General features: G+C 50.4%; 1 protein-coding gene across 2 annotated transcripts in view; it reads left to right on the top strand.

The window, feature by feature from the left end:
• FRAS1 (Fraser extracellular matrix complex subunit 1) overlaps positions 1–14,117 on the top strand; it is a 384,087-nt gene that overhangs the window by 335,103 nt on the left and 34,867 nt on the right. For both annotated transcript variants that reach the window (XM_081876572.1, XM_081876571.1), the window contains exons 59-60: positions 7,093–7,249; positions 8,120–8,320. In XM_081876572.1, the coding sequence (XP_081732698.1) occupies positions 7,093–7,249; positions 8,120–8,320 (358 nt within the window). The remainder of the gene's footprint in view (positions 1–7,092; positions 7,250–8,119; positions 8,321–14,117) is intronic.

The following is a 14,117-nucleotide window of genomic DNA, read 5'->3' as shown; positions in this document are numbered from 1 at the left end:
GTGGTTACCCGTTCCACCTTTGGGTAACTGCACCCCCTCACCTTTGCTTGCTTGCATGTGGTGCAACTAATGGCACGTCCACAATCCCTAATTTTACACCCTCTGGTAACCTCAGGAAGCACTTGCAGTTCTTCTAGAGAACTATGATTGGTCCTCTGATGCCATGCACAAGCACATTGAACATGAGTGGGAACTGTAGCACGCTGCGCCTGTGCTCTCTCAACCTTCCCCTCACCCCCAAGAGACGTCTTAAGAATGAAAAGATCATTCTGCCCTTTCTTAACCTCGGCAAGTACCCTCTCCCCTTTGGAGATTGTGCAGACATCATCCTGAAAACAAACCTGAAACCCTTTTTTCAACAAATAAGGCACAGATAACACACAATGATCCGCCTCTGGGACGATACAAAAACCCATCTGTTCCTGCAAAACAGAAAAATAGGCATTAGCAAACTTATAAGTCTTTTGTCCCTGTTCTTTTGGAAATGCCGTGCAATTCCACATCTTGACTGCAGGGGTCTCTGGAACCATGTTGCGGTTAGCTGTAGAGTCGATGACAAAGCTAAGCTTGGAATTTTCCACACAACTGTTCTCAAACAAGGCCATGCAGGCAGTTGTTTGATAAGACTCTTCCTGTTCTTTACCACGACGCCCACCTGCACGTCTTGCTGCCTGGCCAGTCTTGTTGCCATGGAAACTCGCCTGGTTCCCATGAGAAGTGTCCTTGAAAACATCCTGTCTTGGCTCTGTGCTCCGGTGGGGGCAATTGCGACGCAGATGATCTGGTGAGTTGCAGATGTAGCAACGACGAACAGACAAGGCCTGAACCGTGCATTCCGCTGGCCTGGCTCCGCCCTTACTGCCAGAGCTCCCGGTGCCAGCTTTACACTCTTTCTGTCGTCGTAATTCCTCATCCTGCAAACGTCCTGCCACGTAATTCAGAGTCAAATTCTGGGGATCCATTGACTCCAGAGTTAGACACAGATTGTCATAACTCTTGTCCAGAGAGCTGAGCAGAATGTACACCTTCAGCTCCTCTGAAAAGTTGACTTGTAACAGTCTCAGCTGATTAAAAACAGCTATCATATCAGTTACGTGCTTTCTGACACTATCCCCAGGACGTAACTTCATCTCAAACAAGCGTCTGGTGGTGTGTATCTTTGCCCCAGCAGTGGTTCTGTGGTGCACCCTCTCCAACGCTTGATAGGCTTCACACGCATTCTCCAGCCCCTCTACCAAAGGCAGCTGTGAGCCATCCAAGCTCAACACAATAGCTCCTAGAGCTTTGTGATTGCGTCTCTGTGAGGCGTGGGCATTCTGGATATCAGCCGCTGTGGCTTGAGGCCCCGGTGTGGGTAAAGGGGGTGCCTGCACAGCCTCCCACAGCCCCCTCGCCACCAGCCATGCCTTAAGCCTCCTGGACCATTCTTCCCAGTTCTTCCCGTCCAATTTTTCAAAGGGAACCGACCACGATTCGTGGCTTTCTGCCATGTCTTCCCGTTCTCCCAAGGGGGCCCAAGCTTACTTACGATCAGGTACAGCTTCTCTGCCTCACCCTTCCGTGGAGAAACGACAGCAGCTGCGTCTCAGCTTCCAGCTTCAGCCAGCTTTCTGTATCAGAAGCTCTCACTGTCTCTTGGAAGCAGGCAATTAATCATTCTTGCTCACCGGCAGCTACGCTGACTTCAAAGCGTTCCTGGAGCTCACACCGACTGTTTTACGAGCGTTACTGACCTTCCATAACCTGTGCGAAATCGATCCCTGAGCTTGATCGATGGAGCCGTGTACTCAGACAGCTTTACGATCCCAATCAGTGATTTACAGCGGTCCGGCACGCTTCTTTCTCAGCTGCGCGCGTAAATCTGCTGTCTCTTTGGCCACGGCTTAGCAGAGTGGCTTACAGCGGTGTAAAACAGTCTTTTTCTCCCTTGCTCCATGCAAGCATACACAGACAGATTCGTCTATTTACAGTTGTTTATTGAAACATTTCAGCCCATCGCTGCTTGCAGCCATGTCGAAAACATGTCCGTCTCTCTCAAGACACACAGAGAGAACAACAAGATACAGTCTCCTCCCAGACTCCTCCCAGCTTCTACAGCTGACGTCAGAAAGCTGACGCACAGCTCAGAACACTTAACCAGTTAAGTTCTGAACTCCCACATTTATATACCCAGTGGTTTTTCCTAAAAAGAAATGTTTCGGGGTACTCTCATTTTGACTCAAGAAAATCACCAATTTATAGTTCAAATCGGGGGGGGGGGGAATAAATACACTAAATTGACAAAAGTACAAAGAACATGCATTACCTCATATTACATAGCTGACAGCTCACAGTAAATTCCACATTGGCATGGGGTTCTGTGCACTAACATCTTCCTGATTCCACACATCCACATTCCACACTGCTTCACACATTAAACGCTCGCTTCTGTCTAAGACTCAGGAAATACCGGGAAAGGAAATGAAGCCGCCATCGGGGGTAGCAATGGAACTGAAGGTTCACAATGCTATTCAATGGAACTGATGATTCACCATGCTAGAGAAGAAACTATTTTTTAAAAAATAAAAAAAATTGTTTCTTCTCCCATTAGATTCACAAAATGTTTAGGGGTATGCGTTGTTGGCTATTTGCAGTATGGTAGCACTGCAGAGAGCTTGCTGGGGAGACCATGCATTAAAAAGGGACTCAAAAATAACTTAAACAAGGTTTTAATTACAAAAAACAAAAACTCCTTATACACTAAATACATTAACAACAAACCAGACCCAACCACCAACCCAACCCCCAGGGTAATGGGAGAGCTAGGTGCTGCTCCTTATATACTACATGCAAATGCTGACACACCTTAATCAATGCAACTCGGCAGCACCTGCTATGTTTCACAGCTGTAAAGCTGGGTCTCGTTATCTTGCTCTGGCCCTTGCTCTGGCCCCTTAAAGACATACACATTAGGTGGAACAATGATGAACCTTTACATTTAAAGAAACCATTCAACATTTCCCCTGCGGTTCATCATTGTGGAACAAAAACATAAAGCATACTTTGTACATGTTTTTCATGTGTAACCTTTGGAAGTGCTTTTGTAAAAATGTCCGCAATTTGATTATCACCTGGGACATATTCATTTTTAGTTTTTGTAGAAATTAACACGTCATCTACATACACACATATCTTTGTTACAGAGTTTGCCCTTTCCTTTATAAACACAGAATTGTCTGCCTTTCCTTGTGAAAAACCAATATTCAGCAATTCTTTTGCTAAAGTTTGGTGCCAATTCCTTCCACTTTGGTGCAGACCATAAAGGGATTTATTTAATTTGCATACCAAACCTTCAGCGGCGTCTATGCCTTCAGGAACACGCATAAAAATTTGTTCTTTTAAATCGGCAAACAAATATGCAGTTTTTATATCTAGGTGATAAACAGAATGTCCACGTTGTGATGCATCTTTTAACAAAAGTTTAACTGTTTCATATTTTACACTTGGTGAATAACACAAATCATAATCTTCGCCTGGAATTTGTTGAAAACCCCTAGCAACTAATCTTGCTTTGTACCTTACAACTTCATTTTTGTCATTCATTTTAACTCTATAAACCCATTTTGAATCAATAAGTCTCATATCTGGGGTTTGTGGTACAAGAGACCAAGTGTTATGCTCTTTTAAAGAAGCTATCTCGGAGTTCATAGCTTTATACCAATTTATAGCTTGGTGCTTAGGTAAATTCTGAACATCATTGTAGCTTTTTGGCTCAAAAACCGCCTTATTGGCATACACAGTATTAAAATGTTCATCTGCAAATCGTTGTGGCTTCTGCCTCTTTCTATCTGAACGTCTTAGTCCAGAAGGAGAGTCAGACTCCTCAGACTTAATGGGACTAAGTGAATCACTAGTTTCAGGTTGTAAATCATCATTGTCAGATTGAAGAGATGCCTGTAGGCTAAGCTCACGGTCAGAAAACTCAAGAGAATCTAACCTCCCCTCGGGTGCCTGTGACTTTAAATCATCAAACAAATTATCAGATTCAACAGGCTTTTTGTCTTTTTCCATTAATTCAGAAGCACCATTTCCTGCTGCTGCTGCTTCTTCCTCTTCCTCAGTATTATCTATACCATCAGTATCTTGGAAAACAGCAACTCCATTCCAATTTACAGTTTGTATCATGCTTCTGGTAATATGAAATTTGCCAGTTGCTGGTATGTAAATTCTGTACGCCCCCTGCTGGTAGCCCATTAATTTTCCCTGGACACTACGCTCACCCAATTTCTGCTTAGCGGGATAATGCATAATTACATCTGAACCCCAAATGCGTAGGTATTTCAGATTAGGGCGTTTTTTAAACAGCTTCTCATAGGGGGTGACATCTAAACCAGAATGATAACTGCGATTTCTAACATAACAAAACGCATTAAGCGCTTCAGCCCAAAAGTCTTTGGGCAGATTAGCATCGTGCAGATACGTTTTAACCCCTGCCTGCAGGTCACGCTGCACAACTTCAACAAGCCCATTTTGCCAGGGACTTCGGGGGCAAGATAACTCATGAGTAGTCCCCTGCGCTTCCAGGAATTTCTCAAAATCCTCAGAAACAAATTCCCCGCCCCGGTCAGAAAACAGGTTCTTAATTGGTTTGTTAAAGTGCGTTTTTACCCAGTTGCAAAAAACTTTGTACTTCTCAAATGCTTGGGACTTGTCAGCTATTGCATAAGTCCAACAATATCTACTATACTGGTCTATGAGGGTAAGCCAGTACTTAGAACCTCCTAATGATGGTGGGAGTGGCCCAACTAAATCACAATGTACACGCTCAAATGGCTCAGTTACTTTCCTATCTGAGCACCTACCCTTGCGTGCAACCTTAATCTTATTCTTGCAACAGGATAAACATTGCATAAAGAATTTACATGGCTTTAAGTTGAGGCCATTAACAATATTCTTCGTCCTAATTACATCAGCAAAATTCAAGTGTCCCAGAATTCTGTGCGCCTCGTGGAGACACCCGGAATGAGGCCTTGCATTCCTCAACCCCTGGCTTGACTGTGCTGCTCTGCAATTTATAGGCAATTGGGAGTAGGTGCGAAAATACAGTCTATATAAACCATCAGAGTCCCGGGCATACAATAGACGTTTGTTCCCCTCAAAAAACTCACACATTGAATTTAAGAAACACACACTTATGCCTTGACGAGCAAAACACCTTACTGATAATAAGTTGTCCACTGATGGGCAGTAAATGCAGTTCGCTATTGTAATGTTTAAAGAGTCAAGTTTAACAGTACCTCTGCCAAGTGACTGCAAGACTTGTGAATTGGCTAAATGTACATTACCAATTTCCTCTTCGAAAGAAATAAACAAGCTTCGATTGTTGCAAACGTGGTGAGAAGCTCCTGAGTCCACAATAAAAGAATTCCACTTGGCACCTTTAATTCTTTTATGATCTGCAGTCCGAGCGTGAAAAGCTCGCGGCTCGTTTCTGTCTTTACGGTGCGATGTTGGCTGCTGAGATGACAACCGTGACTGACGATCAGAAACAGGCTTGGGAGTACTTTGCTTTCTTTTGACTCTGCAGTCCTTTGCAAAATGTCCTTGCTTATTGCAGAACCAACAACGCTTTGCAGCTTTAAATGCAGTCGCATCACCACAAGTTTGCATATGGCGTTCCTCATTACTTCTGGAAATAGGAGTGCTTATGGCACAAGCCTCCCTTCTATCCAACTCGCCCATTAATCTTGCCGTTACCCCTTCCACAGTTAATTGTGCTGGTGGGACGGCAGATATCTGGCTAGCTACACCATCAAAGTCCTCGTTAAGGGAACAAAGAATGATAAAAACATACTGAATATCAGGTATGTCCATGTCCCTTCGAATTAATTCGCCGCGTATTGCCTCCAGACGTCTCAAGTGTGCTGCCAAATCACCACCAGGCTGCAACTTCGTCTGGTACAGCTGCTTGAAAAACGTCAATGCAGACGCTGACTCTTTTCTAACATGCACTGCTGCAAGACTGTCCCACATTTCTTTGGCAGTTTTCTTATTCCTTATATAGACTACTTGCTGGTCGCTGACTGCCAAATTAATTATTGCCCTGGCTTTTGCATCTCCTTTCGACCAAGCATTAGTTACAGGGTCAGGAGGGTCTTCAGTTACATAGGTCCATACTTCCCTAGAGGTCAAAAGCGCCTCCACCCGAAAAGACCATAAACTATAGTTCTCATCTGTTAGCTGTGGGAAGACCAGAGCCTTCTCAGCTTCAGGAACCCGGTCAACCATTCTGGAAATCTTCCAGACCCACAAAAACTACACTAACAGGAGAAGGAGTTTCCAAACCTTTCTCAGAGTCCAAAAATATGCAGTCATCCACTCAGCAGCTGGGCCCATAACCAAAGATGTTGGCTGTTTGCAGTATGGTAGCACTGCAGAGAGCTTGCTGGGGAGACCATGCATTAAAAAGGGACTCAAAAATAACTTAAACAAGGTTTTAATTACAAAAAACAAAAACTCCTTATACACTAAATACATTAACAACAAACCAGACCCAACCACCAACCCAACCCCCAGGGTAATGGGAGAGCTAGGTGCTGCTCCTTATATACTACATGCAAATGCTGACACACCTTAATCAATGCAACTCGGCAGCACCTGCTATGTTTCACAGCTGTAAAGCTGGGTCTCGTTATCTTGCTCTGGCCCTTGCTCTGGCCCCTTAAAGACATACACATTAGGTGGAACAATGATGAACCTTTACATTTAAAGAAACCATTCAACATGCGTACCCCTGCGTCTCCCCCCCAAAAAGCACTGTATATACCACTCCATATTTTAAAGCATTCTCTAAATGGTTTGCAGCATGCGAAAACCTGACCTGCCTAACCGTCAATGCTAGCGCTCTGGGCATATTAGCTATTTTATCTGCTATCCCAGTCTTCCTTTTTCCAGATATTCCTACTTATTACTGATTTCTTGTATTTTTTTATTATTGTGCTGGGAGCTGCCATGAATGTTTTGCAGGAGAGGCAGCATATTTGTTTTTTTAATAAACAGGTTAGCCGGGTTACCTACCTCCTTGTCCTTAACTCTTGGGATCCTTGGCTCTAGGTAAAGAACTGCACTATCTTTATTAATGACGACTCTGCCTTTGAACCGGAGGAGAAGTTCCAGATATACCTGAGCAACCCTCTTGGAAACCACTGGAGTGGGGCTACAGTTGGCAAGAATAATATGGCCTCCATTATTATCTCCAATGATGAAGATGGTAAGAGGAGCTGGCCTGTATGCGCTAGCCTTTACTTGTTTTCGGACCCACTGGACCAGTTGACCCCTGGCCTTGTCCCCAAATTGTGCTTGGGGAACCCTGAAGCTCCTCTCTCCCTAGTTGGTTTGAGCCTTGCCACATTGCTGGAGCCTCGGGGCATCTGTGCTAATTTCCTGCTTTCCTCCTGCTGCCGAGTTTGCACTGTCAGTCTGCTAGAATAAAACTCTGCTTCTTCACCTACAAGAAAGTGCCTGTATCATTGTTCTTGGGCGGGAGCCAGGGCACAGAGGTTAAAAGGTCATATTTAAGTGCCTAACAATCAATGTACTTAAAAATAGCTTGCAAACATTTACAAATAGCTATTGGCCTTTAAATGCAATTTGTAGAACAAATGGCTCACAAGAGTTGATAAGTAGTAACATTTAACTGCAATTCATAAGAAATCTTACCCGCAGTTAACTTCTTATGTATTTATTTACAGCCTGAGTGCACTTAAAAAAACCATATAACCCATCCCTTTCCCAGATATTTATAACTCCTTTTTTATCTACTGGGTCACCACATTCCTCTTGTGCATAACTTCTGAGTATTTATCTCTGCTTTTCAACAGCGCTCTCAACTTAATTGGGCTTGTCTGCTCCCAGATTTTCCTAACTAAGTCATATTTAGTTAGTTTATGAGAGTTTCCCCATAATTGAACATGTAGAAACCTGGCCACGGTTATTATATATACAGCACTTGGCTCCAATATTCTGGTTACATTGTCCCAGCAGACACATGTATAGTTTTAATTGTATAAACCTAACTCAAAGTGTTCTTCACATCTGGAGACACAAACAAGCAGCTTCTATTTTTCTTCTGTTTCTCTAGCTCCCACCATCGAGTTTGAGGAAGCTGCTTACCAAGTCCGTGAACCTCCTGGGCCTGAAGGGGTTGCTTTCTTGAATGTCAAGGTGCTGCGGAGAGGGGACCAAAACAGGACCTCCAAAGTTCGCTGCAGCACCCGGGACGGCTCTGCTCAGTCTGGGATTGATTACTACCCAAAGAGTCGAGTCCTCAAGTTCAGTCCTGGTAAAGCACAGAAAGTCTTCGAGTTCTGCAATAATTGTTTGGAGGCAAAAAATAAGCTTGCTTATGTCTTTTCTTTCAACGCCATTGTGGGTGGGGCAGTCCGGAGAGGCTAATTGTGCTGGACCCGGGGGAAAGGTACCGTGAGCGTAGTCTGAGTCCACACGAAGAGGGGCGAGGTCCGAGGCGGAGAGCCGGGCGGGGAACAGGAACGCTGGAACAAGAGGCCGAGCAGGGAACAGGAACACCGGATGGTCAGGAACAGGAGGCCGAGCAGGGAACAGGAGCACCGGATGGTCAGGAACAGGAGGCCGAGCAGGGAACAGGAGCACCGGATGGTCAGGAACAGGAGGCCAAGCAGGGATCAGGAACACAGGAAGGTCCAAAGCCAACAACGACGTTGCTCCCGCAACCTGGGACCGGGCTGACTGGGCTTTTATCCTCTTCTAAGGCCGGGGGCGGTCCCGGCCCCCAGAAGCCCCGCCTCTCTTGGCCTTAAGGCGAGCACTCCTCCTGGGAGACACCAGTTCCCTTCGCCTCTCTGCCCTAAGCCTCTGCAGATCAGGAGAGGCCGAAGGGTTACTGGGCCCCGGGGGAGGCTCACCTGTAGCCACTGAGTCTTCCAGCACCTCTGGGGCCTGAATGATTTCACCTGGTGCCTGCTCTTGAGTTTCCTCAGCAACTAGGCCTTGCCCCAGTTCAGCCGGCCCTGGAGGCAGGGACTCCTGCGCCGGCTGGGATTCCTCCGGATCACTCTCAGACTCGGAATCCCAGGCCATCACACCATCCCCCCTCCCAGGCCCCCCCCTCACTTGAGGGCCCGGACCCGGCTTGCTGGGGTACGCTGCATGAAACTCCCGGATGCAGGCAGGTGCGTGGATGTTGACCGCTGGTTCCCAGGAACGGTCCTCTGGCCCATACCCCTTCCAGTCAATGAGATACTGCAGCCTTCCCCTGCGGTATCGGGAGTCCAGAATGCGTTCCACCTCGTACTCAGGCTCTCCCTGCACCAAGACTGGCTGCGGTCGGGGACGGTCCGGGTGGAACTCGTCGGGTGGGGCCACCGGACTCAGAAGGGACCTGTGGAATACCGGGTGAACCTTCAGGTTTGCTGGCAACCGGAGACGGAATGCCACAGGCGAGACCTGGTCCACGATAGGGAACGGGCCGGTGAACCGGGCGTCCAGCTTCCGCGAAGGTCGAGAAGGGTGGAGGTGGCGAGTGGAAAGCCATACCAAGTCACCGACGTGAAGTTCCGGCCCCACCTGGCGGTGGCGGTCGGCCTGGACCTTGTACGCCTCCTTGGCCTGGTGCAGCTGCTCCATCAACAGCTGTTGCTGGGACTGGAGCTCCTGAAGCCACTCTGTCACCGCAGGGACCGTAGATGCCGGCAGCACATCCGGAAACAACCGTGGATGAAGGCCATAACTGGCTTGGAACGGGGTCTGCTGGGTGGACGCATTCACCGCATTGTTATAAGCGAACTCCGCCAATGCTAGGTGGTCGACCCAGTCGTCCTGCTGGTAGCTGCAGTAACACCGGAGGTACTGTTCCAGTACCGCGTTCGCCCGTTCCGTCTGGCCATCAGTCTGTGGGTGGTAAGCAGATGAGAGACAGACCTCTGTTCCGAGGGCCTGGTGCAAAGCACGCCAAAACCGGGACGTGAACTGAACGCCGCGGTCGGATACTACACGCTCAGGTAGGCCATGCAGGCGGAAGACATGCTGAAGGTACAGCTGCGCGGTTTCCTTAGCTGAGGGTATGGATGGGCAGGGGGCACAGTGCACCATCTTCGTGAAGTGGTCGGAGAAAACTAGAAGGCAGGTGCAGCCACGAGACGGGGGTAACTCCACTACAAAGTCTAGAGAAACTGTGTGCCAAGGACGTGGTGGAACCGGCAACGGCTGAAGGAGGCCGGGGGGTCGCCCGGTAGGCCCCTTGGCCCGCCTGCAGACGTCACAACCAGCGACGTAGCGAGCCACGTCAGCCTTCAAACGGGGCCACCAAAACTCACGGCTTACCAGATGGGTGGTCCGATACCGCCCAAAGTGCCCCGCCGCTGGGGCGTCATGGGTCATCCGGAGAACCTCAGCCCGCAGCGGCCCTGGTGGGATGTACAGGCGCCCGTAGTGCAGCAGAAGACCCTGATGCGAGACCAGCCCTGGATACTGAGGGCATGATCCTTCGGCCAGTTCCCGGAGTCGTTCCTGGGCCCAAGCGTCGACCCGCTGCTGTTCCCGCACCCGAGCCTGCAGTGGCTCGACCTCCTGGGTGGCCAGGAACGCAGCTGGTGGTAGGATCGTGGTGGGTGCTGCTTGCTGAACCGTGTCTGCGTTGTCTTCAGGTTTCCGGGACAGGGCATCCGCCTTCTGGTTTTGGGAGCTAGGGATGTAGCGGATCCGGAACTGGAACCGGGAAAAGAACAACGCCCACCGGATCTGCCTTTGGTTCAGCTTGCGGGTGGTCTGGAGGTATTCTAGGTTCCGGTGGTCGGTTCTCACCTCCACCGGGTGTCTTGCTCCTTCAAGATGGTGGTGCCAAACCTCAAAGGCCACCTTGATGGCCAGCAGTTCCCGCTCCCACACGGTATAGTTACGCTCCGCTGGAAGGAGCTGGCGGGAATAGAAGGCGCAGGGTAAGAGTGGCGCTTCCGGTCCGTGCTGCTGAGACAAGACGGCACCGAGAGCCGTACTAGAGGCGTCAGTCTCTACCACAAAGGGTCGAGAAGGATCCGGATGTTGCAAGATTGGCGCTCTCTGGAAACAGGCCTTCAACCCTTGAAATGCCTCCTCCGCCTCCTTGTCCCAGGAAAACGGCGTCTTGGGGCGCAGAAGCCGGGTCAACGGGATGGTGCGGTGAGCATAATCCGCAATGAAGGTCCGGTAATAGTTGGCGAACCCCAGGAAACGCTGTAGGTCCTTGCGGTTCCGAGGTGCCGCCCATTCTCGAACCGCTGCCACCTTCCCAGGATCCATTTGCACCCCACCTGGTGAGAGTCGATGACCCAGGAAGTCCACTGACTGCTGATGGAACTCGCACTTGCTGAGCTTTGCATACAGACGATGCTCGCGCAAGCGCTGCAGCACGGTCCGGACATGGCCCTCGTGGCACGCCGGGTCACGGGAGTAAACCAGAATGTCATCCAAGTACACCACCACGTACTTGTCTAGCAAGTCCTGGAACACGTGGTTGATGTACCGTTGGAACACAGCAGGCGCGTTGCACAAACCAAAGGGCATAACCAGGTATTCAAACTGTCCGTACCGGGTCCCGAATGCTGTCTTCCACTCATCCCCGGCGCGGATCCGAATCAAATTGTAGGCTCCCCGGAGGTCTAGCTTGGTGAACACCTGCGCCCCTTGCACCCGCTCCAGTAACTCCGAAATAAGGGGCAAGGGGTACCGGTCCGGGATGGTAATTTTGTTCAGGGCCCGGTAATCATGGCAAAGGCGGAGCTCCCCACATTTCTTTTTAACAAAGAGCACTGGCGCAGCAGTGGGCGAGGTAGAGGGCCTAATGAACCCACGCTCCAGGTTCTTGCGCAAGAAGTCCTGCAAAGCCTCGCGCTCTGGCTCTGTTAACGAGTAGAAGCGACTCACCGGTAGAGGCGCTCCAGGCTGGAGGTCTATGCCGCAGTCAAAGGACCGATGCGGCGGCAGCTGGTCTGCCCCCCGTTCCTCGAACACGTCGTGATAGTCCCGGTACTCAGCGGGGAGCGTCGCAGCCGCCTCCTCAGTGGGCGCAGCTGCTAGCATCTCAGTCTCAGCAGGAGAATTGGGGACTGGGAAGTGTACAGTCCGTTTGACCCAGTCAATCTGCACATTGTGAGCCTCTAGCCAGTCCATCCCAAGCACCAGGGGGAACCGGGGCATGGAGGCAATATCCAGAGTTCGCATCTCACGGTGCTGCTGGAGGCACAGGACCAGGGGCTGGGTCTCTTGAGTGACGGCGCCCGAACGTAGTGGCCGTCCGTCGATTGCCTCCACCTGTACCGGTTCTGGCTTGTTCCGAAGTGGCACCCGATGCTGGGCAGCAAAAGCAGCGTCCATATAAGAGCGGGTTGCCCCTGAATCCACCAGAGCATGGGTAAGAATCCATGGCCCTCCTGGAGGGTATAGATGTACCGGAACCATAAGGTGTTGTAATTCAATTGGTGCGGCCCCATTCTGTGCTGTTTGGGACCCCCGGTAGCTAGGGCCATCAGCTACTGGGGTTGGCGGTTTCCCTGCGGCTGGCGTTTCTCTGGACAAGACCGAGCGAAGTGTCCACTTCCGCCACAGTAAAGACAGAGATTTCCCTCCCGACGCCGCGCCTTCTCTGCAGGGGAAAGGCGTGGCCGCACTGCCCCGAGCTGCATAGGCTCCTCCCGAACGCACCCCTACGAAGGGGGAGTGCGGGTGCGGCGGGAGCAAACTGTGCTGGACCCGGGGGAAAGGTACCGTGAGCGTAGTCTGAGTCCACACGAAGAGGGGCGAGGTCCGAGGCGGAGAGCCGGGCGGGGAACAGGAACGCTGGAACAAGAGGCCGAGCAGGGAACAGGAACACCGGATGGTCAGGAACAGGAGGCCGAGCAGGGAACAGGAGCACCGGATGGTCAGGAACAGGAGGCCGAGCAGGGAACAGGAGCACCGGATGGTCAGGAACAGGAGGCCAAGCAGGGATCAGGAACACAGGAAGGTCCAAAGCCAACAACGACGTTGCTCCCGCAACCTGGGACCGGGCTGACTGGGCTTTTATCCTCTTCTAAGGCCGGGGGCGGTCCCGGCCCCCAGAAGCCCCGCCTCTCTTGGCCTTAAGGCGAGCACTCCTCCTGGGAGACACCAGTTCCCTTCGCCTCTCTGCCCTAAGCCTCTGCAGATCAGGAGAGGCCGAAGGGTTACTGGGCCCCGGGGGAGGCTCACCTGTAGCCACTGAGTCTTCCAGCACCTCTGGGGCCTGAATGATTTCACCTGGTGCCTGCTCTTGAGTTTCCTCAGCAACTAGGCCTTGCCCCAGTTCAGCCGGCCCTGGAGGCAGGGACTCCTGCGCCGGCTGGGATTCCTCCGGATCACTCTCAGACTCGGAATCCCAGGCCATCACACTAATATCTGAAAGACATGGAACAAAATTGCTGGCATCTGTCTGTCTCGAGAGACAATGGAGTGCGCCTCCAGGGGTGAAGTCAACCCACTGGAGATTCACAGCGCCTGCTGTGGCTGCAGAGACCAGTAACTCGTAACTTCTGCCTCCCACATTGTTTTTGCTGCAATAGCACCTCCGAAGTGAAGTGACCTCCCTGGGGTGCAAGCCTGGGCCATTTGTATTGAGATCCTGAGCTGCCCAGACAACAGGACCCTCCTCTCAGCCTTGCTGATGTGGTCCAAAGGAAAGCAGAGCAATATGTTTGGCACCAGCTTGGTTGCAAGAGTTGCTGGAAGGAGACGTACAGGACTGTCCTTCTTTAAAGCCCTTCTGTTCCCTTAGCTCTACCCAGTACCGCTTCCTTCATCCCAGTGCTGCCCAGCTCCCAAGCCCCTGCAGAACACATGGGATATATTCCTGCTGGAATTAAAGGTCCATTCATTTCGCTTGAGTATCACTGTGCTCAAAGCTGTCCTCTTGAAGTCAGTGGGAACTAAGATTGCTTTGAATGGTGGCTGGTTGTCCCCGTGGTTTTCTGTTCCTGGGGTTCATGTTTTTTGCTTATCCCCACAACCTTCCTTTGCTCCCCAGCTTACAGTTCCCTTGGCTCCCTTGTTTTCAGCCTCCCTTCCTCCCAAGGCCCCTTCTGCTCCCATTCGCAGCCCAGTTCGCCCTCCAT

This window comes from Podarcis erhardii (genome assembly GCF_964252035.2).
Source record: "Podarcis erhardii genome assembly, chromosome: 9".
Taxonomy (NCBI): Eukaryota; Metazoa; Chordata; class Lepidosauria; order Squamata; family Lacertidae; genus Podarcis; species Podarcis erhardii.
This window is presented reverse-complemented; position numbering and strand designations above follow the sequence as displayed.